Source organism: Cordyceps javanica, chromosome 2, assembly GCF_051103115.1.
Source record: "Cordyceps javanica chromosome 2, complete sequence".
NCBI classification, from domain to species: Eukaryota; Fungi; Ascomycota; class Sordariomycetes; order Hypocreales; family Cordycipitaceae; genus Cordyceps; species Cordyceps javanica.
The window spans coordinates 4034962-4055363 of NC_139296.1; the positions used below are offsets into that span (position 1 = coordinate 4034962).

The following is a 20402-nucleotide window of genomic DNA, read 5'->3' on the forward strand; positions in this document are numbered from 1 at the left end:
GGGGCTTCTGAGACACGGTAGGCCTTTTCCATGCGGGCCTGCTGGCTTCTTTCTTCTCGTTATTTGTCGGCCCCTCATGTACAACAACTTCTTTTTAACGGTCTTTTTATCTTCACGACTACACACGCCCGGCATGCTTTGCAACCAAAAAAAAGAGAATGAAAAAAATAACGTGATTGTTTTTGTCATGGGAAAGCGAGGTTTTCTTTTACATTTTATCTTGTTCTCTCTTCTTTCTTTTATTTAACTTTTTTTTTTTTTTGAATTGACAGAGTCCATTTCGGAAAAGATTTGGAACCTATTACTTTCTTCTACGCCTCTAAACAATTCTTGCTTCGTCATTATCAATATCATCATCATCATCACCACTTGACTTGAATGTCCGCCTCCGCCTCCGCCGTGACGCCTCTCGCCGTGGCCTCCTCCACGATGGCCGCCGTGGCCGTGGCGCCGATGCGCGTGGCGTCGAGCGTGACCGCGCGCAGCACGTCGTCGAACGTGCGCACGCCGCCCGCCGCCTTGACCTGGACGTCCGACCCGGCGGCGGCGCGCATCAGCCGGAGGTGCGCGGCCGTGACGCCGTCGTACCAGTACCAGCCCGTCGGCGCCCTTGACGAAGCCGTACCCGGAGCTCGTCTTGACGAACGCGACGCCGAGGCACGTGCACAGCTCGCAGAGGCGCACAATGTGCGCCTCCTGCAGGTAGTCGTTCTCGAAGAATGACCTCGAACAGCGCGCCGCGGCTCCGCACCACGCGGTTGACGTCGTCAACCTCGTGCTCCATGTACGGGCCACTGCCCGCCTAACACCTTGCCCGACGTTGACGACCATGTCGATCTCGCGGGCGCCTGTCGCCGAAGCGCCTCCGCCGCCTCGTAGATCCTTGACCGACGTGGTCGAGCTGCCGTGCGGGAAAGCCGACCACGGCGCAGACGCCCACGCCCGAAGCCCGCGAGGTGCTGGACGGCGACGGGCACGCTGGACGGCTTGACGCAGGCCGTCGCCACGCCGTGCCGCCCGCGCGAGGGCGAGCCCGGCCTCCACCTCCGCGTCGGTCATGGTCGGGTGCAGGAGAAGGAGTGGTCCATGAGGCCGGCCAGCTTGGGCAGCGACATGAGGACGGTGGTGGGGGCTGGAGGAGAAGCCATGGCTACCAAGATTGGGCAAGAGTTTTGTACTTGAGATGTGGGATTCAACAGAACAGATGCTTGTAGTAGGGGTGTACAAAGACAACTCTATGTCATTCTTGCCGCCGGCTGCTATAGGATCAAGTACCAGTGAGAAGGCGCCGGAGGAGGTGCGGAGTGTAAGTTCGATTCGTGGTTGGGGGGTTGGAGGCGGACTTCCTAATTCGGAACTACCGCACGGTAACCTTTTCGTATAAAAGCAACCCAAAACAACGGCTGAAAATTACGCACTTTACACCCCCTTAACAGTGTTTTGATTAATTCAAGCCTTCATCTTCTGTTGTTCTCTATTTTTGCCTTTATCCTGCCTTGTCTTGCCGTTGACCTAGGATACGGTAACATGTTGCGATCCTATATGCCCAAGTGCCAGCGGCGTACGCTGGCCACCGTCGCCGCGGGCGGAGCCGCCGTTCAGAAGTCTTCCAAAAAAGAAGGCGATATTTCTGATGCGTTTGTGTCCCTTTCGGGTGCCAAGCGCGATCCATTGCCCGACCGTTTCAGAACGCTCAAGTGTGACTTGGTGCGCGGCCGGGAAAAGCAGATCACGGAGAGCTGGAACCGCTTGCTCCGGGACCTTAAGCGGGAGAATGAAATTATTGCACAGAAAGGATCCCAAGTCGTGCCGCAGATTGAGTTTGCAGACCTCGAGAGCGGCCTAAGCAGCCTCGAGGGTGAAATCAAGAAGCGCGGCGCCGTGGTTGTGAGAGGCGTGGTGCCCGAGGCCGAGGCCCGAGCCTACAAGGAAGAGGTGGAAGAATACGTGAAAAAGAACCCATGGACTAGAGGTACGTGTGAGGAAACTATCCACCCGCAGCCCGCGAGAATTGCCTCGACGGACACGATCCTCTGCCATCTGCAATGTACTGATATTCGCGGGACAGCCTTCCCGGCCGATAGCCCGCAGGTATACGAACTGTACTGGTCGGCGCCGCAGCTCAAAGCCCGCTCGCACCCGAACTTTATGCGCGTACAGCAGCGGCTGATGGGGGCGCTGTGGCACGCATCGGACCCGACGAGCCCCATATCCGTCACGGAGCCGCTGTCGTACGCGGACCGGCTGCGGATCCGGCAGCCCGGGGACGCCACCTTTGCGCTCGGCCCGCACATGGACGGCGGCAGCGTGGAGCGGTGGGAGCCCGAGGGCTACGGGCGCGGCGGCGTCTACGACGCCGTCTTTGACGGCGCGTGGGAGCGCTACGACCCGTGGGACGCGAGCGGCCGCGTCGCCGCCGTCAACAACCTCTACGACGGGCTCGGCGCCTGCTCCGCCTTCCGCATGTGGCAGGGCTGGCTGAGCATGAGCCGCACGCGGCCCGCCGAGGGCACGCTGCTGGTGCACCCGCTCATGCACCGCGCCGCCGCGTACGTGCTGCTGCGGCCCCTGTTCGCGGCCGTCGACCGGGACAGCACCCGGGCCGGGTACCTGGACGAGGCTAACTGGGCGCTCATGGGCGAGGACCGCATGACGAGCGACTTGCAGGGCGCCAGCCCGGGCCACGGCCAGGAGCTCACGGACGAATTGCACCCCCATCTGGAGCTTGAGAGGACCATGGTACACGTCCCGGAGATCAAGCCGGGCGATTTCGTGGCCTGGCACTGCGACAGTGAGTTTTTCAACCAGCAGCATGTGTATTCTGTTCTGTCTCTTCTCGTCGGTCATACCTTGCCTTTTTTTTTTTTTTTTTTTTTTTTTTTTTTTGCCTGTCATTGTGCCAAACTTTGACTCCGAGGGGTTCACCGGCTAATCAGGACTGTGTTCCTTTGCGGTAGCGATTCACGCCGTCGACAAGGTGCATCAGGGCGCGTCCGACTCGAGCGTCCTGTACATACCCGTCTGCCCGGTGACGGCCATCAACGCGCAGTACGTGGCGCGACAGCGCGAGGCCTGGCGCCGCGGCACGCCGGGCCCCGACTTTCCCGGCGGCGAGGGCGAGGCTCGGCACGCGAACCGGCCGACTGAGGAGATGCTCCGACAGTGGGCCGGCCGCGACGCCCTGCGCTCCATGGGTCTCGAGAAGCTGGAGGCCGCGCCGACCGCGACGCCGGGTCAGCGCGAGGTCGTTGCCCAAGCCAATGCCATTCTTGGATTTTGACAAGGACCAAAGAAGAGGTGTGAAAAAAAAACAACCTGAAAAAAAAAAGAACACAGAGGAAAGAGGTTAAGCCTATTGGAGGTCCGGGCCGGGCCGTGACGTAGGGTTGGTAGCGCACGTGAAACTATCCAGTTGCCGGCCCGTCGCCGTGTCGTAGGTAATAAAACCAATAATAGCAAATCTCCACGGTTGATTCCATAGATTTGTCTCTCTCGTGGTCAGCAAGGTGCGACGGCCCACGGCCAGGGCCATTTCGCATTTGTAAGCCGACATGTCACAGTGAGAGGTGGGGAGAGCCTGAAACTCCGCAGTGTAGGATTTGCGGCGCAAGTCGGCGACGTTGTGCGGCCACGACGTTGATGATGAAAATAGCAAGTTCCGGCCCTGGAGGCCGGTGGCTCTGGTAATGGGGTTGCTTTGCGAGACGTTGTTTCGGCTCTACTGCTGTGGTAGGCTTCCCCGTAAGCATGCATTGTATGCTGTGTCCTGTGTGATGTGTATTTGGCGATGGTGGATTGGAGGAAACGATACTTCATAGCTCTGCCCGTTCCATGTACAGATTTCGCAAAATTGATCAAGTAACACTTCAGCAGCTGGCTTGCAGCAACTATGGTACGCGTATCTACGGCGTCTTACTGCTACAAGCTGTAGGTGGTACTATCTACTTCGGTGTCGCAGATCACATCGGCATGCATTTCCAACCGCATTAGTGTCAGCTATTCCAAGTACACGACTGTGGCAGTTGCGGCTCAGAGGAAGAGAAAATCTGCATTATTGCAAGGCTAAACACTCATTCATATGCCCCCACTGCCTTGTATTAAATACAAGTTCCAGAGTTCGGACATGTCATAAAAGCAAGCCCTGCTTACGAAGCAGCAGCTTTATACAAGGCTTTGATCCCGTTTCAAACACAACTGGTAAAGTAACTAAATTACCATAGTTCAAGGGTGCACTGCTGGCCCCTGAGAGAAGTCGCCCGATGTATAGGTAGCTACTGAGTACTACTTGAACCTGGGCTTATTGAATGTGCATCCAATGCCACGTAAATGACTGATTGGCTGTCAAAGTGTCCGCAAGGTGCCAGTCTGCCGCTAAAAGCAGCCACTTGTACATCGCACCAAGGCTGACCTCCGACCGTCCACCCGACAAGCCGTATCAGCGCCTCAACTTCTACCAGTACTCTCCGCCTATTGCGGGGAAACTATCCTTGTTCTTCCTTTGCTTTCTAATTAGTCAACCTTTCTTGGGAGCACATCGACCATTAGTAAACAAGTTCGAGACACCGCTGCCAGCCGTAGCACCCAATGACGAGGCTAGCCATCCCGTGCGGGCTAGTTTGCGGCAGTGGAGTGGAGGTGATGGATCTAACACGGTGAGAAGTCGCAGTGATGTGGATGCTCAAGCGGACTTGGAGGAGACGATGGAGGGGAGGCAGGAGGTCATGGACAAGCGGGCTGTATCAAATGTCTGGAGGCCGACTAGGAAAGAGCTAGAGGAGGAGGGGTCTCGGAGGAAAGAACCGACGATGGTCTGTTTATAAAAGGCTTTGAGCTTTCCCACTTGCATCATTTCGAAATTGTATTGCATCAACCTCTACTCTTCTTCACTCGTCACACTCCGCACACCAATTTCACCATCCGCAACCATGAGCTTCTACGACGTCTCCATTGGCCAGGCCCTCGAGGTCCTTGACAGCTTGTCTGCCATCCTCAAGAAGGCTGAGGCTGCTCCCAACGCCGCTGCCCTCCCCGAGGCCCGCATCCACGAGGACATGTTCCCTCTGGCGTTCCAGATCTTCATTGTGACCGACCTGGGCATCAAGCTGGCCTCGCGCCTCACCGGCCAGGAGCCCCCCACCATGGACAACAACCTCAAGAGCTTTGCCGACTTCCACGCCCGCATCGCCGAGTCCCGCGCCGCTCTCGAAAAGGTCTCCAAGGAGACGGTCAACACGCGCGCCGGCGAGGCTGTCAGCGTCGGTCTCGGCCCTGGCAAGACTGCCCAGATGACGGGCCTCACCTACAACGCCGGCTACGTCACCCCCAACCTCTACTTTCACCTGGCCACCGCGTACAACATTCTGCGCAAGGAGGGTGTCCCCCTGGGCAAGATGGACTACCTCACCTCTTTCCTCGGCAAGCACGTTGCTCTGTAAATCGGCATGGTGGTGCACGGAAAACAACCATACCAATGCAGCGCAGGTCGTTTCACATAGGCTGGTTTGAACAGGACTAGATGCGCAGATGCGCTTAAAAGTTGATGATGAAAATAAATTTATCCAATTTGCATTGTTGCACGCGGCTTCCTTTTTCGCTGAATGCTTGTGATCCTGTTGAAAGTACAGAGTACCACTACCTAAGTAATTAGTGGTAGTTTGAATGGAGGGCGTTAGTCAGCCAGACGTGCCATCTCGAGAGCCTATAACTCGCTGTTGGTACTCTCAGTGGCGCTTTTCGACTTTCCAGCGAACAGCGCTTTCGCAGCCATTGCAGATCAACTTGCCCACCATGGCACACCCATTCGTCTGGGCTATGCGTATCATCATAGCGTTCGAGGTTCGTGGTTTCCACCAGCGTCCGAAAACACCTTGCCCAGTGTGCTAACTTGACTCTACAGGATCGTATTGTTGCTGCTGTATGATGCCAACCTGCTACAGGACTTCCGCGCACGACATTGTATCTGACAACTCGGCAGATTCTTCGACGTCCCGGCTTCCATCGAGGTGTCGGTCGCATCCACAAGTTTATCGACGAAAAGCAGCACGGTCGCCACCCGCATGAGCCGCTCGCCCCTGGCGAGGCTACTGGTACGCAACGGATCTCTCTGAAAGCGAACTTTGCTCTCGCATTTCTGTTTACTAACGGCTATTTTATTCAGCGGATCCCAACGCACCTGCTCGAGCTCGCAGCTTTCTGAAGCACTTTGTTGACGAACTTCGCAACCAAGCCCGCGGCAAACCGACCGATGTTGACAAGCCCCCTTACAAATGAGGCAACCACGTACTCTGTCGAGGAGACGGCTCTGCCACGTCGCTCTGCCGGCACAACATAGCCTGTGCGAAGCAATTCGACAAACCACCTCTACTGATCGCGGGCCACTGCCTCGATTGCGTGTCGACTCGGAGAGCATACATCGGTTGACTTGGGCTGCATTGGACACCCGTCACGTCCACCCTATCCCCCAAGAATACTACCGACTGTATCAAGGCCATCCAGAATATCCTCAGTAGTCACCGAGGACTTGCCGACTTTGCGCAGCTGGACTTTTCCCTGACTAGCGTGCTTGCACCGTTTGTCACGCCTCTTCCAGCAGTCTTTGCAGAAATTGGGGTCGAAACATCGTTTGCAGTGCCAGCATAGCATACCCTGTTTAAGTTTCGTTTTGCAACCGTCGCACTTGAGGCCGAAGCCAAAGTCGCCGTCCTTGTCTTCATTCTTGAGATCCCTGCTGGCTTCCAGCTTGGCTGGCGTAACCCCGTGATAGCATCGCTTACCGCTGCGATGGCACGGTTCGCAAAATGTGCTCACCCCGTTCTTGCACTCATCACAGCAATATGCGATGTCTCCGGGCACTAGACCTGCGTCACAGCCCTGACAGATCATCGGTTCGACCATGGTCTGCTGCCCGATGGGTTGTGGAACGTAAGGATTGTCTGCAGCTGTCTGAGCATGTGCCGCCGGCAATGGAGATTGCGATTCGGGACGCTGCGAGTCTGTATGTGCGAAATGGCCAGACTGGAAGTTGTGCTGCGGGCTCTGGGGATAGGCTGGCGGCTGTGTCCAAGGATTCAGGGCTTGGTGGGTAGATGCATGTGTCAGATATGGATGCTGCGTTACCGATGGATGATATCCCTTCTCTTTTTCTATCAGCCACATGGCAAGACAAAATTCATCACATGAGAACCTCCCATCGCGAGTGACATCGGCTTGCTCCCATATGTTCGACAACACGAGTTTGTGCAAGTGACTGTCGAGAAAAATGATGGCGGCCTCGATGCCGGTGAGGTAGGGCTTGCCTTGGCATTCTTGTATAAAAATCTTTTCATAGCGGGCTCTAGTCTCTGTGGGCATCTTCCCGGCGTGGTGTGGTGATGGAGAAACGGGCCGCATCGACAGGCGATGTAGACTGCTCAATAGCCCGCGTGAAGCTTCGGAACTCGCTTGGGTAGTCATTTTCAGATGATTCTGGTGACTTGGAATGAAGAAAAAAAAACGATAGGTATTGATGGAAAGTCGGTCTTGACGCGTCAACACTACATTCGCAAGAGTCTAGTTAAATACTTGACGGAATGACAGTCAGCCACGGATGGCGACCTCACAAAAACTCCCCACGGAGTGCTATTCCCGTAACTCTGCTTTTCGGCTGCCCTACGACGCCTTTCCGATTTGAGTATTTTACTGACAAGCCCATGGCGGCTGAGGATTTGACCGTAGCCGGATCGGGCCAAATTAGAACAGAGAGCTGCGCCACCCGGGCGATTGTAAGGGATACTCATGCTGGCCTTTTTATTTCCAAGGTTGCGCGTCAAGTTTCAGCCGTGTCCATGTAATTTTTCCTATTTGAGCCTTCTCCCAGACTGGTTTCTTCCGATGGAGTATGCTCTTCGCCTCTGCCTCGAAGTGAATTGAGCTTGTCTGAATTACTTGTAATGGGCCTTTGTGATTGATTGATGTTGAGTGCATAGATCAATGTCGTCCACTTTTTGGGATCCAAGCTATGTGGCTACTAATACAAGCTGCTAAATGCGCTTCTCGCGTCATAGATGGCTTGAAACTATCAGGAGTGCGGAAACTGCTGGTCATGTCACTTGGCTACTCATCGCGCATTATGGAAATTAGTCACCAAGAGGTATCCAGACTTATACTAGCCAAAGTTGTTTAATCTGCAAGTAGATTGATTTCTAGCCTCTAATAAACCAAAGATCTTGTTCGCGTAAATCATTGTCTAGTTCGATCGCCCGAGACTTTGAAATGGAAACCAAAGCCTGAGCATAGATGGATACATATATTCCAGGAATCATCGGTACGTCTGCGGGCCATCAAACCTCTTGACACTCATGCCCCTAGGCAGCCTTGGCAAAGCCGATGCGGGCATTGGTGGTGTCATAAACGGAGTAGTAGTTCTCCAGGAACTTTTGGCCGATGATGGTGTTGACACCGCTGCTGCCGCCGTCGTTGATCCAGGCGTAGTACTTGCCGGAGGCGAGGCCAAAGTTGCCGTACTGGGCGGCGGGGACCAGATACTGGTCAGGGGTGAGGGCGTACGTGCTGGAGCCCAGAGTGATGCTAAAGCTGGCCGTGGGCTTCTTGGTGAAGGAGGCGAGGCCGGAGCTGCTGTCGGTCTTGCCGCCGCTGGCGGAGAGGAACTTGCTGTAGGCGGCCGAGGGGATGTAGACGAGGGTCGTGCCGGTGTCGACGATGCCGGTGGCCCCGGACGCGAGCACGGTCGAGCCGTAGCTGAAGCGGGCGATGCTGACGCCCCAGTACGCGGCCGCGGCGCCCGTCTTGAGAGTCGGGACGTAGCTGACGGAGCCCGCGTACTTGGTGCTGTCGGTGCCGCCGAGGGTGAGCTCGCCGTTGTTTTCGTCGGTGTCGGCGCCGTTTTCGGGGCTGAAGTAGACGCCCAGCACCTCGCTCGGGATGGACCCTTGCCTGTACAGGTTGTCCAGGAACGTGGGGACCGTCGCCTCGTTGGAGACGGTGTTCTTGGTGAGACCGACGGGGCCGAGGCCAAAGATGCCGTCGACCCCGTTGAAGCCGCGCGAAGAGGTGGCGGATCCGATGGACTGCGACTTGACGGTGAGGCCGGCGAAGCTGACCTTGTCGACGTACTCGGCGCCGGAGAACTGACCGGATCCGTAGCTGACGGAGACGACGCCGCCGGTGGCATTACCGGTGGAGTGCGGCACATAGGAGCTCTGAGCACCGGTCCAGGTGTTGGACGCTGTTTGTCTCTCGAGTTAGCAACAAGAGCAGTCACAACGTGCTAGATTTTTTTTTTTTTTTTTTTTTTTTTTTTGTTTTTTTGGCCAGGCACTTACAGCCGGTGTCGACAATGAGATTCCAGTTGGCATTGCCAATGGCAACCGAGGCAATGTAGCTGACGTCGTCGTTCTCAGCAGGGCCAGAGGCGTCGACATTTCCAAAAGTCGTCTGGGCACCGTTGATCTTGCTGATGCGGGCCTGGCCTCTCTCGATAAGGCCACTCGCCGAGCTGACTTTGACGACGTGCTTCAGGGGCACTGTCGCGGGCTTGGCAGCCCGCTCAACCGGCGATGCCAAGATGGCATCGGCCGCGACGATGAGAGACAGGGATGTGAAGCGCATAGTGTCTTATTAGTTCAGTTTGCAGTGGGTTCGATTGTAACGTGTTGAAGGATGTGATTCTTGTTGTTGATATCTACACTGCTCGAGATAGACGGCGACGGCCGACCATTTTATAGACCAAACCAATGACGGCAGACGACAGTGAAATTTCAAAATTTCAAAAAAAAACCCTTCATGATGATTCAAGCCCATCAGCTTGACGCTGTCCCTCGAAACCCTAAACTCTGCCGTTCTATCCGGACAACACGAAGCACGACTATGAAAATCTGGTGACGTGCTACTTGGTGAGGATGGTTTAGCGTGTGATCGTGTGCAGTCGCTTCGAGACGCTGGCCTTTTACCTGCCAAATCGGGCAACTCAGCTTCTCTAGCGGCGACATCTTGCTGACATGACAGGAAATCTCGTTGTTGGCGTCGGGTCCGGTGCGTGCCCGGCCGTGCTTGCTGAGAGGAGGGAGGGACCCTGGCGGCGTGCGAACGGTTTGGTTTACAGATATGGTGCAAGATGTCGGCGGCTCCAAGAAACATGTGCGGCTTTGCCGAAAGAGGTAGGGATCTTCGTTGGATGGTCAGAGCGCTCGCGCGCATCAACGTTTCGTAGTAATGTCAGCGTTTGCCATGAGGCCCCCAAGGCCCCTCCGGTCATACTGATAGCGAGATGGCCTCGTCACGTCTACAGGATCGCATATGGCGTTGCCGAGCCCGCCCCGATCCATCGCGAAACCTCAGCCAATACGGAGCGGCGAGCTCCGGCTAGTTGTCGCGGGCCTTGACTGGACAAGACACAACACCGCCGCTTTCGAGGTCCAACGAAGCTAAACAATGATTTGCTTTTCCTTCAACAGAAGGAAAGCACGGGAAAGAAGGTCTTGCACTGTTTCTAACTCAATACAGTAGAGCTCCTGAATATCGCGAGTGCAGCTATGCAGTCAAGTCTGTATATACGACGCCATGGTGGCTAACGCCGATTGGTGTAGGACGGTAGTCGAGCAGTTGCGTCGTAATCCCAGTCCCGCCTGCACAAGGCGCAATACAGTTCAATATATACGACATAATGCATATTCAACGACAAAATATAATACATGAGCCTTCGCTCGGCTCCATCTTGCCGCAGATTCCCTCGGGCATCTATCTATCAGTGCAGTGTTACCAGTCAGCCAACCCTACTCGCTAGCAGCTAGTTTATATTTAGCACGACAGTTACTGGTAGTAGTTCATTGGTCCCTAAATTAGTCAACAAGACGTTTTGGCCTGCGCTAGCGGCTTTCCTTACTCTTGAATTCGCAATGACAGTCATCTTGTAGTAGCACCTCAACCTGGAGCGGCGAGTCGGGTAGATTTGCACCATGAGGTGTTGTAGGAAGCCCGAGTTTCGCATAATTTCTTTGTGAGTCCTAGTAGTGCTCAGCCAGGCCGTTGAGATCCTGCCGCCCTTGAAGCCTACTCATGGTGCGAACATTTATCGAGCCGTAACTGCACTAAAGGTGAGGGGAAACTATCGACAAACCTCCATGCCAAGATTTCACGCTCTCCACCTTTCTATCAAGCCCGCGGACTCTTTGGTGTGAGGCGTCGTCAGACATATTACTCGAATGGGATATTTGACGAAGACGGAGGGGGCGGGGGCTCACACCGAACTATCCGCCCAACCCCCCGCGGTACGAGAAACGTAAACGTGAAGTTGATGTGTGGCAAAATGCAGACTTGATGAAAAGCTTCAATTACAAAAGTTTAAATAACCGTCTAGTCTCTCAGGTACATACAAGCGACTGCACTTAGTAGGTATATCGGAAATCAGGGGCATCATTATCCTCCTGGCTCTCAGGAACTTTCCCTCCCTTGTCCGCCCTGTCATTGGCAAGCTTGAACCCTAGATCACAGCAGATAACGAGCAACACGTTCAGAGCAGCGCATGCGATGCAGGCATACATGCCAGGCTTGTAGCCCGTGGCCTTGTCCTGGTCTCTGAAGATGAGACTGCCTGCGATGCCGCCGATGCCGCCAAACCCGACGAGGGTGGCGCTGCAAAAGGCACGCTTCCACTGGCCGCGCAGGTTGTTGGCCTGGAAGGACATGATGGTGGGAACGTTGCAGTTGGCGCCGGCCGTGACGAGGAAGACGCCAAAGTAGCGCACGCCGGCCGTCTTGTGCCAGCCCATGATGGGCAGGCCGACCAGGCACAGCAGCATGTTGAAGATGATGAGCGGCCCGCGGACGCGGAAACGGTCGCCGAGCGCGGCGCTGATGTACATGACGATGCCGGCAAAGGCGTACGGCGGTGCGACGAGACACTGGGCCTGACCGACCGTGAAGCCCATGTTCTGGATGAGGATGATGGGCAGCGTGTACGCCAGGGCATAGGTGATGGTGGTCGTGTTGAAGAAGATCATGGCAAAGGCCCAGATCTTGAGGTCGAGCGCGTTGCCAAAGAACTTTTTCAGCTCAAACTTGGACACTTTGGAGTCGCCGCGATCCTGTTGAATGCGCGACACCACCCAGTTCAGCTCGGCCTTGTTCAGGAACTTCCACGTAGGGCGGTCCGAGTCGGGAAAATCGACCAGGAGCCAGTAGGCGATTACAGCCAAAGTCACGGTGATGAGACCCTGGACAACAAAGATCCAACTCCAGCCGGCTAGGTTGGCCCTTCCGTCGAGTTGCATAACCTGATGGAAGCGGATCAGTATACGTTATTTGTGACAATGGGGTATAGTAATGGGGAGTTCACATACACCGTAGCAAAGAATGCCAGAGAAGGCGGCTGCCAGGCAGCCTACAATGTAGAAGACGGAGTATCGCTTGCCGACGTCATCTATGCCATGCAGGGTCAGCAACATGTTGATAAAAAAAAATTTGGTGCGGCAAAAGGGGAAAAGGATGGCCCGCAAAAGCAACCAAAGAGTGGTTGGTGACTTACATCGCGTGTACCAAGTGCTCAGCAAGTACACGGCGCTGGGAAAGAAACCAGCCTCGAAAATGCCAAGAATGGCGCGAAGTGCGGAGATTTGGCTATGGTTCTTGGTGAAGCCCATGCCCAGGGTGACTACACCCCAAAGAAAGGTAATGATGGAAAGATGGCGGCGAGGGCCGGCAGCACGGATCAAGACGGTCGATGGCGGCTGGAAGACAATGTATGTGACAAAGAAGACGAGATTTGCAATAGCCTAGAAGATGCCACGCATAGTCAGTAAACTTGGCTCCGACAGATGAAAATAGATAAATAAATGGTTTTGGGAATGGAGGATCCATCTCACATATCGGTAGCCAGTCAGCTCCAGCGCCTTGGCCATACCCGCGATGTTGGCGGCGCTCATGTTGACTCTGTCCATCAGGCTGACACAGTACAGCGCGCCCACTGTGAGGACAAGGCGGCGATCAATACGCTTCATGATGCTGCGCTGCTCTTGTTCAGTGAAGCCGCCATTGCCATTGCCTTGGCCAGAGTCGCCGTCGGCCAGCACACTTCCATTCTTCTCCAAGTGGAATACATCCGAGGGGTCCTTTTCCACGGCACCGGCGTGCCTGGTCTCTTGGGCCATGTTGAGATTTGAGGTGAATGAGAATTTGAGTATCACAATGTAGGTACTCTCTGTACAGGTACAAGGCTCTCTCTCTTTGTGTAACTAGCGAGACAAGAAGGCTACAAGACAGGGTGAGCACTGTTCAGGTCGCAAGGGAGGGTGGGCGACCAGCCCGTCTTTATACTTTTTTTCTTCTTCTTTCCCGGCTCCGAACCGTCTCAACAATGCATCTCCAAGACATGGCTCTACTTCCCGACCCCACAGCCGGTGAGGAGCGCACATCACATCATGCTTGCCCCCTCGACCGACCCAAGATAGTCCCACCCATATGCCCCCATCTCGACAACACCAAGATTGCGGGGAAGTTGTTGTATGCTTAATTCTGGCCAGGGCCAGTTTGCGCGCTATCATTTCACGCTAAGCCACTAGGTTCACTAGTTGGTCCGGTCTAGAAGACACTTCTTGGCGCTGGCTGCAAACATCGCCACCAACAAAGTTGTCTTTATCGGCCGGAGCTGTTGTGTGTGGCATGTAGTCACTGGCTTTGCTGCGACAAGATGATGAGGAGATGCCGCCCCCTCAGCCCGTAGCACCGTTCCTGTGTGGTGCGCCTTTCCGCCCGGCGCACTGATTCGCATGAGCAACTGTGTGATGGAGCAGGGGGGGGAAGGGAGCCACACATGCGCCCATCAAACTAGACCGAGGTGGAACAAAGGGCGTCTGGGGGAGGGCACTTCAGGCTCAAAGTTGGCTGCAAGGCTAACGGCAGCCACCTTTTGCAACCTCAATAATAGTACCTACTTGTCCCCAATCTCCCGAATCTCGAGCAAGACTGCCACTCAGTCAGCCAGCCGGTCGCGCCCGCAGCCTGCGCATCGCTCGCCCGGCCAGGAGCCAATTTCAATAGCCATCTTTTGGACAGATCAATAGCCTGATGCGGCTAGAAAGGCAGCAGATGAAAAGGGTGCGCCGCCGGCAGGGACTTGGGGCGGCCAACCGCGCCAGAAGTCGTCGAGCGGCCGTCGCTATAAAACTCTCAAGGCCAAAAAAAAGGTGGCGGCGCCAGGTTGTTTGCCAAGAGTCAAAAGACAGATGGGTCTCGTGTGACGCGGAGCCGAGGCTGGCCAGTTCCTTCTGTGCTTCTTTATTGGTTACTCAGTAGTTGCAGGCGCTCTTTGTAATTGCTGTCTTTGAGAGATGAAACTCCCCCGTCCTCTTTGTCCCGAACGTGCCAAAGTGATGCTCATATTGGGGCAGCAGTCAATCATTGTCACCTAGCTTCTGTCGTCGCAACCGTCTTGGCCCTTTTCGCGAGAGTGTGGCAGCTTCGGATGGCGCGAAATGCCCCCCCCCCCCCCCCCCCCCCCCCCGTGGCATGTGTATGATGGAACCATGCAAACAATGGACTCGGTCATAGTCCAGTAAGCAGCGAGATTGCTTCCTGGCAGATCGGCTTGTACAACTAACACCCGACCAACAACAATCAGTGTCTCACCTGCGACGCCGCCCGGTATTCTATACTGTATCTCGCGGCCTGCCAAGCTGTGTGCTGTGTTTGATCCGTGGCGCGGAAAACGCCTTCACCGTTACATCATCAACGTCTTTCAATCTTACAATCTCGATGGGCTGGAAGTACATGTCTTGCGCGGCTGCGTTTACAACCCGAACAAACAGGGATATGGAGATAAGCGAAGCCTACTGTTCATATTGTTATTTATTCCAGTATCCATTTGTTGCTAATAAATTTCAAGGCACGAGCCTCCGAAGCGGTGGCCAGGATCATGTGGCTTACAAGCCCGATGCTGTAACAGTACTGCGGCGTACAAGTCTTTTCTGTGCTCGCTGAAGTCCTCGTATTTAGTAAATTATGATAATCTACATGAGAATCCTGCAACTGATTCCAAGTGGGTGCATGTTGCCGTAAAACCGTTGTACAGATGCTATTCTTCTATTATTAGTCGCGACAGCGGGCGCAACCTCAACCTGCGCCCGCTCGTGGCACCGAGTACACCGCCGAACAGTCCAGCGCTCGTTGCTGCCTTATCTGAAAGTCTTCGAGGCTTGCCGAGTTCTGCCGTGAATTTTTAGCTCATCGATCAATACTAAGATTGTGCTAGAATGGGCAGTTGGTGGACTAGCACAAGTGAGACCTGCGAGACGTAGCATCTGTTATAGGCATAATTTAGCACACTAGGCTGCTCCGTACACGTTACTTCAATTGCTTGCAGGTTACAGCGCGTGGGCACATTCCGTTGAGAGGCGGAGCTGTCTGTTACTGAGTAACATCGGATGACCGGGGGGGGGGGGGGGTGTCACTCGGCCGAAAACAGGTGATCGCTTCAAGCATTCATCACGGTCGGCAGTAGCAAGTCTTGCTCAAAATTACCTACAGGGGGAACTTTCTTCTTCAACAGCTCTACTCTTGAATGCCATTGTCAGCTCTAGATGATTTTTCCAATACCAGCTTCTCCGTCGTAATAAGAGGGCTACTAAGCTCAGGGTTCAGCCCAGCCCCATGATAAGTGATAACTAGTGAGCGGATCATCAGGCATGCAAATCCCGGAAACTATTTGCCAATCGAAATCGCTTTTCAGAGGTGACCTTCCTAACTAGGATGTAGGATGCCATTTGACCTTCTTCATCTGTTCCCGGACGCGTGCAGCATAATGTGCGCCAATATGCCTATATAGCACGAGGGGTCACCGCTCACGATATTCGGTCATGTCCTTTTCTCCCCCGCGCGCTTTCGTTCTTCTTCATCAACATTCCTAATCTACACGGGCTTTGCTACAAGACGTTTGGCGGCCTGGCCTCCCCCCCCGGAATGTGTCGATTTCTTGCGGCGGCACTCGCTGGAGTGGCCCTTGTCGCCTCCGTGTCTGCAGCCGGGACGCGTGGACGGCCTGTCCGACCGGCCCTCGAAAAGGTTTCCGATGCTGCTTACTGCTACGGTCTTTACCCCAGAGGAACGCCGTGCCCGATTCAAAACGGCACGTTTGACCAGCTCATTGACCATGACAACCCGTCTCTGGGCACCTTTAAGCAGCGCTACTGGGTCAATGCCGAATTCTACGCGGGTCCTGGATCCCCTGTCGTACTGACAGGCCCGGGCGAGGAAGCAGCCGATGTCATGGTCTGGTACACCACAAATTATACCCTTGACGGCACCTTTGCGCAGGAAATCAAGGGCGCGTCGATTGTGCTCGAGCATCGGTACTGGGGCGAGAGCTCCCCGTTTGACAAGATGACCACGAAGAATATGCGCTATCTCACTCTCGACAATGCAATGCGGGATACGATATACTTTGCGCGCAACGCCAAGCTCCCCTTTGACCTGGACGGATCATCGCACCCGGACAAGGCCCCGTGGGTTTTCAGTGGAGGCTCGTACCCCGGCGCCCTCGCCGGCTGGATCAACAAGCTGTATCCCGGCACTTTTTGGGCCTACCATGCGGTATCGGCTGTCGTTCAGCCAATCGCCGATTATTGGCAGTACTACGCCCCCATCGAGGCCGCGATGCCGCGAAACTGCAGCAAGGACATGAAGCTCGCCATCAAGTACATTGACGACCGCCTCTCCTCGGGTGACCAGGCCCGCAAAGATGCTCTCAAGGAAAAGTTTGGCTTCCCGGGTCTCGAGGATGACGATTTCGGCTGGGCGCTTGCCGACGGTCTCCAGAGCTGGCAGGGCACCCAGTTCACCTCGAAAAACATTCCTCTGTTCCAGATGTGCGACTACATTGAGGGCGTAGCGGGAGGAGGCAATGGCAGCAGCGCGGCGGCTCCTATCCCGGACGAAAACGGTGTCGGCAAATGCGCCGCCGCCGCCGGCCTCGCAAGGTGGTTCCGCGAGGTTCGTGTCCCCGGGAACTGTGCAAAGAACTGGGGTAGCTACTGGAAGGGCGACCACAACACCGTTGCCTGCTGGGATACTCATAACATGAGCAGCCCCTTCTTCACTGATCGCAGTGTTCGTAATCAGTGGAACCTGCAATGGCAGTGGATGTCATGCAACGAGCCGTAAGTCAACTGCCTTTCTGTTTCCTTGGACGAGATTTTGCGGCGGCTGACCGAAATTGTTTGAACAGATTCCAACAATGGCAGGGCTCGTTCCCTGGCGATACGGGCCTCGTATCTCGCCATGTGACGACGCAGTCACTGCGCGACCAATGTGAGCGGTTCTTCCCGGACGAGGATGGGTACAGCTACGGTCTGAAGCGCGGACGCACCACCGAGCAAATCGTAGAGCGTACAGGCGGCTGGAACCATGTCAACTCGACGCGCCTGGTGCATGTGAATGGCGAGTATGACCCATGGCTACCAGAGAGCGTGTCATCAAACTTTCGGCCGGGCGGTCCGCTCAAGTCGACGCCGGAGGTGCCGGTTTTTGTCGTGCCCAAAGCGGCCCATTGCCCGGACCTGGTCATGGCTAATACACTCAGCAATGATGCGCTGCATGAGATAACGCAAAACGTCATTGGCATCATTACTTCCTGGGTAGAAGATTTCTACGAGGAGAAGGGAATACCCCAACCTGGGTTTTAGGCCGAGCTACCCCGCGCGAGGTCAATACTGCGACAAGTAATAAAGTAAATAAGTAGCTTGTCGTAGTCATAAATATTTTTTGGACACTTTTCAATTTCAATCATGAGTGCATAAATATATTGATAACGTAATACAATCAATATTCGCTGTACGTACAGCCAGCCACCTTTGTCTCTGTTTTATTGTCCGAACATACAGTAAGGCTCGCACTTGGCGCCTACCCTAGAAAGCAGTGTGCGCGTCCGGTGCCGAGGATTACACCAAGCCACGGGACCGATTATACTCATCTGACATTGGAGACAAGTTCCGTCAAGTCAGAAGAAAACCAGAAAAAAGGTTGTGGTGAGGGAGACTATCGCTGACGTCGGAAGAAGACCGTTCAAAACTTGGGTGCCAAAAGCGAGCTTTCCAGTTCGTAGGCTTGAGCCACTCAACTCGCTACAAAAATCCCCGGCTAACTGGAAAAGCTGAAGCTCGACTACTGCCATTGCTCTACTAACGTATACGAGCAACTACAACGTCTGTTAGCAAAGTAGCTCAATCAAAGTCTGTACATGTATTAAAACTATTCAACTATTCCCCGACTCTCTCAAAAATGCCATCTTCGCATCAATTCTACCAAGTACAATTGCTGTATCGCAGTGCGAAACAGCCTTTGCAACAGCTGAACGAAACAATGCTGCCACCTCCAAGCTTGCTCCCGCGACGGCGCCAGTATCGTGGCCATGGACGCGATACGTAGGTTTTGCGCGCGATTGCATGCCGTGCAAGCAGGTCCAGACGCCGAGCCCGGCATTGATGTCTCGCAGGATGTTCGGGGCGAGATCAACCAACGCGTAGCCCCCCACGAGACAACTGTTCATCCACGCAGCCATCTCTGCGCCTTCGCTTACTGCGCAAAGACTCTCGTACTCGACCCGCGGCCCTGTCATCATGTCTGCCATCGTCTTCACGGCAACGCCGTGCTCGTCGGTCCAGTTCTCGATCTGCATGTAGCAGTTGATTCGCAGCAGGTGCAGCACACCTCTCTGGACATTGAGGTGCTGACTTGGTGCTTCTCCCTCGTCACCGCGCCATCGGCGCAAGTGCGGCGGGCAGGAAGAGTCTCTCCAATGTTCGAGCTGCTTGTAGAGCGACTCGACGTCGGCGTATCTGACGCCATGGCGGGCTGACTCACACAGCTTCTGGAGGATAGCGCGCGCAACCAGAGCCAAAGAAAGTACCGCGTCCAAGTATCCAGACCCGGTGTTTCTCAGGTGAGGTAACGTCTCTGCCTCTGGGATGCGAGACGCAGTCTTGGAGTCGAGGCAGGCGAAGGCGTCAAGTCCGTACACATGCCAAAAGAGAAGAGAATGCCGCTCTGAAGCACGAGAAAGCGTTCCCGCCTCTGTCGAATGGCCCAATTGTAACGTCATCAGGACAAGGGATTTCTTCGATAGAAACAGACGCTCTAGGCCGGATACATCATCCTCATCGAACGGAAAGTCGACCATGAGCGCCAGTGCCTCAATATCATCCAACGGTGTATTGTTCGGATCGTCCTGCTGCTTCTGCAAGAACAGATTCTTGAACTTTATCGCCAATTGTTTCTGCAGTAGCCATTTTTCATCATGTTCGGTAAATGGCATACCTCGACAGGCAACTGCGCAAACGAATGCGGCGCTGGCCGTAGAAGCTTGCACGTCGCTCCAGAAGGCGTCTTCGAACGTGATAGGTAAGGCAAGTGCCGCAAATCCAAAGTATCCCCGGACAGCCAGCATGAAAACGTCGAATGATAATGCGCCATCGCGCCACAAATCTTGATAGTGATCTATTCCGGGGGCTACATCTAGACGAGGCGTTGCCGTAGGAACTATTGGAATGTCCATCGCTAATCCCGTATAGTTATCGTAGAGCAATTCAGAGCAAAGGTTTCCCACAAAAATTTGGTCTAGGAAGAAGGCACTCTCTGCGTTGAGATCAAAAAGGGCCGTCTGGGCCTCTTCAGCTGTGTCGGGAATCGCCGTTGATTCTGGCGCGACCGCGGGCGAGGAGTCCGCGACCCTCGGCGGGGACAACCAGGCACTGGATGGAACGTGCTGCCCATCTATAGAGGATACATCTTTTTGCGAGTTGAGTCTCCGTTTCTGGAGGCGAATGTCCCCAGAGTCGTCGACTCGGCAGGCAATGTCTCGCCGTGCACATGCCGAGCAAGTATGAATGCCGCTCGCGGCGCGCAGCGGCCTGTCGCATTTGATCTTCCTGCCATGACAGAAATCGCATGATTCGCGCTCGACGCCGCGTTTCAGCCGCATATTTGTCGCGGAGAGAAGTTTCGTTGTGCAGTGTCCGCGAGGCAGCAGCACCCGAGGTGAAGATGGGCGGCGACTTTGCGGGGATTCAACGGCGCTTTAGCGGAAGCTAAGCGGTAGTTGAGCGGCGTGACGCTGGCCAGAGCCGCTGGATTGCAATTAAAAAGGTGTTGCTTCTTTCAGATTTTAGATATCAGGGATAATCTACTTTTTGGGATTCGAATCGATATCTTGAACAAAATTGGCAATGAATTCCACTTTCAACTCAACAGACACCCCGCCAAATGGCATCGGGGCGTTGCCTTTCACGCCGCTCCTGGCACCGAGCGCCGTGTTTTGCAGTATTTTTGCAGTTCTATTTGGTTTGCATCTAGTCTTGGCAGCACTATTTCGAAAGTACCATGGGTATGCGATCGGAATGGTCTGCGGGCTGCTTTTGGAG

General features: G+C 54.8%; 9 protein-coding genes across 9 annotated transcripts; 4 read left to right on the forward strand and 5 right to left on the reverse strand.

Annotated features, from left to right (window-relative positions):
• Nucleotides 1-362: 362 nt before the first annotated feature.
• On the reverse strand, nt 363-1059 carry V2A60_003725 (uncharacterized protein; the record flags this gene model as incomplete). Its single annotated transcript, XM_083255052.1, has 2 exons — nt 363-609; nt 647-1059. The coding sequence occupies 2 exons, from the start codon at nt 1057-1059 to the stop codon at nt 363-365; spliced, it is 660 nt and encodes a 219-aa protein (XP_083111178.1).
• Nucleotides 1060-1527: 468 nt separating this feature from the next.
• Nucleotides 1528-3280, forward strand: V2A60_003726 (DUF1479 domain-containing protein; the record flags this gene model as incomplete). The annotated part of the gene is made up of 3 exons (XM_083255053.1): nt 1528-1972; nt 2069-2791; nt 2958-3280. The coding sequence occupies 3 exons, from the start codon at nt 1528-1530 to the stop codon at nt 3278-3280; spliced, it is 1491 nt and encodes a 496-aa protein (XP_083111179.1).
• A 1645-nt stretch (nt 3281-4925) lies between these two features.
• Nucleotides 4926-5435, forward strand: V2A60_003727 (DUF1993 domain-containing protein; the record flags this gene model as incomplete). The annotated part of the gene is made up of 1 exon (XM_083255054.1): nt 4926-5435. The coding sequence occupies one exon, from the start codon at nt 4926-4928 to the stop codon at nt 5433-5435; it is 510 nt and encodes a 169-aa protein (XP_083111180.1).
• Nucleotides 5436-5787: 352 nt separating this feature from the next.
• On the forward strand, nt 5788-6270 carry V2A60_003728 (uncharacterized protein; the record flags this gene model as incomplete). The annotated part of the gene is made up of 4 exons (XM_083255055.1): nt 5788-5835; nt 5897-5914; nt 5975-6086; nt 6158-6270. The coding sequence occupies 4 exons, from the start codon at nt 5788-5790 to the stop codon at nt 6268-6270; spliced, it is 291 nt and encodes a 96-aa protein (XP_083111181.1).
• A 183-nt stretch (nt 6271-6453) lies between these two features.
• Nucleotides 6454-7190, reverse strand: V2A60_003729 (uncharacterized protein; the record flags this gene model as incomplete). Its single annotated transcript, XM_083255056.1, has 2 exons — nt 6454-7046; nt 7184-7190. 2 exons carry the CDS (start codon nt 7188-7190, stop codon nt 6454-6456), a joined length of 600 nt encoding a protein of 199 aa, XP_083111182.1.
• Nucleotides 7191-8342: 1152 nt separating this feature from the next.
• Nucleotides 8343-9606, reverse strand: V2A60_003730 (aspartic peptidase domain-containing protein; the record flags this gene model as incomplete). The annotated part of the gene is made up of 2 exons (XM_083255057.1): nt 8343-9223; nt 9321-9606. The coding sequence occupies 2 exons, from the start codon at nt 9604-9606 to the stop codon at nt 8343-8345; spliced, it is 1167 nt and encodes a 388-aa protein (XP_083111183.1).
• Nucleotides 9607-11381: 1775 nt separating this feature from the next.
• Nucleotides 11382-13142, reverse strand: V2A60_003731 (major facilitator superfamily domain-containing protein; the record flags this gene model as incomplete). The annotated part of the gene is made up of 4 exons (XM_083255058.1): nt 11382-12269; nt 12336-12415; nt 12521-12767; nt 12858-13142. 4 exons carry the CDS (start codon nt 13140-13142, stop codon nt 11382-11384), a joined length of 1500 nt encoding a protein of 499 aa, XP_083111184.1.
• Nucleotides 13143-15948: 2806 nt separating this feature from the next.
• On the forward strand, nt 15949-17669 carry V2A60_003732 (serine carboxypeptidase S28-domain-containing protein; the record flags this gene model as incomplete). The annotated part of the gene is made up of 2 exons (XM_083255059.1): nt 15949-17144; nt 17213-17669. 2 exons carry the CDS (start codon nt 15949-15951, stop codon nt 17667-17669), a joined length of 1653 nt encoding a protein of 550 aa, XP_083111185.1.
• A 569-nt stretch (nt 17670-18238) lies between these two features.
• V2A60_003733 (uncharacterized protein) lies at nt 18239-19963 on the reverse strand (the record flags this gene model as incomplete). The annotated part of the gene is made up of 1 exon (XM_083255060.1): nt 18239-19963. One exon carries the CDS (start codon nt 19961-19963, stop codon nt 18239-18241), a length of 1725 nt encoding a protein of 574 aa, XP_083111186.1.
• Between the last annotated feature and the right edge of the window lie 439 nt (nt 19964-20402).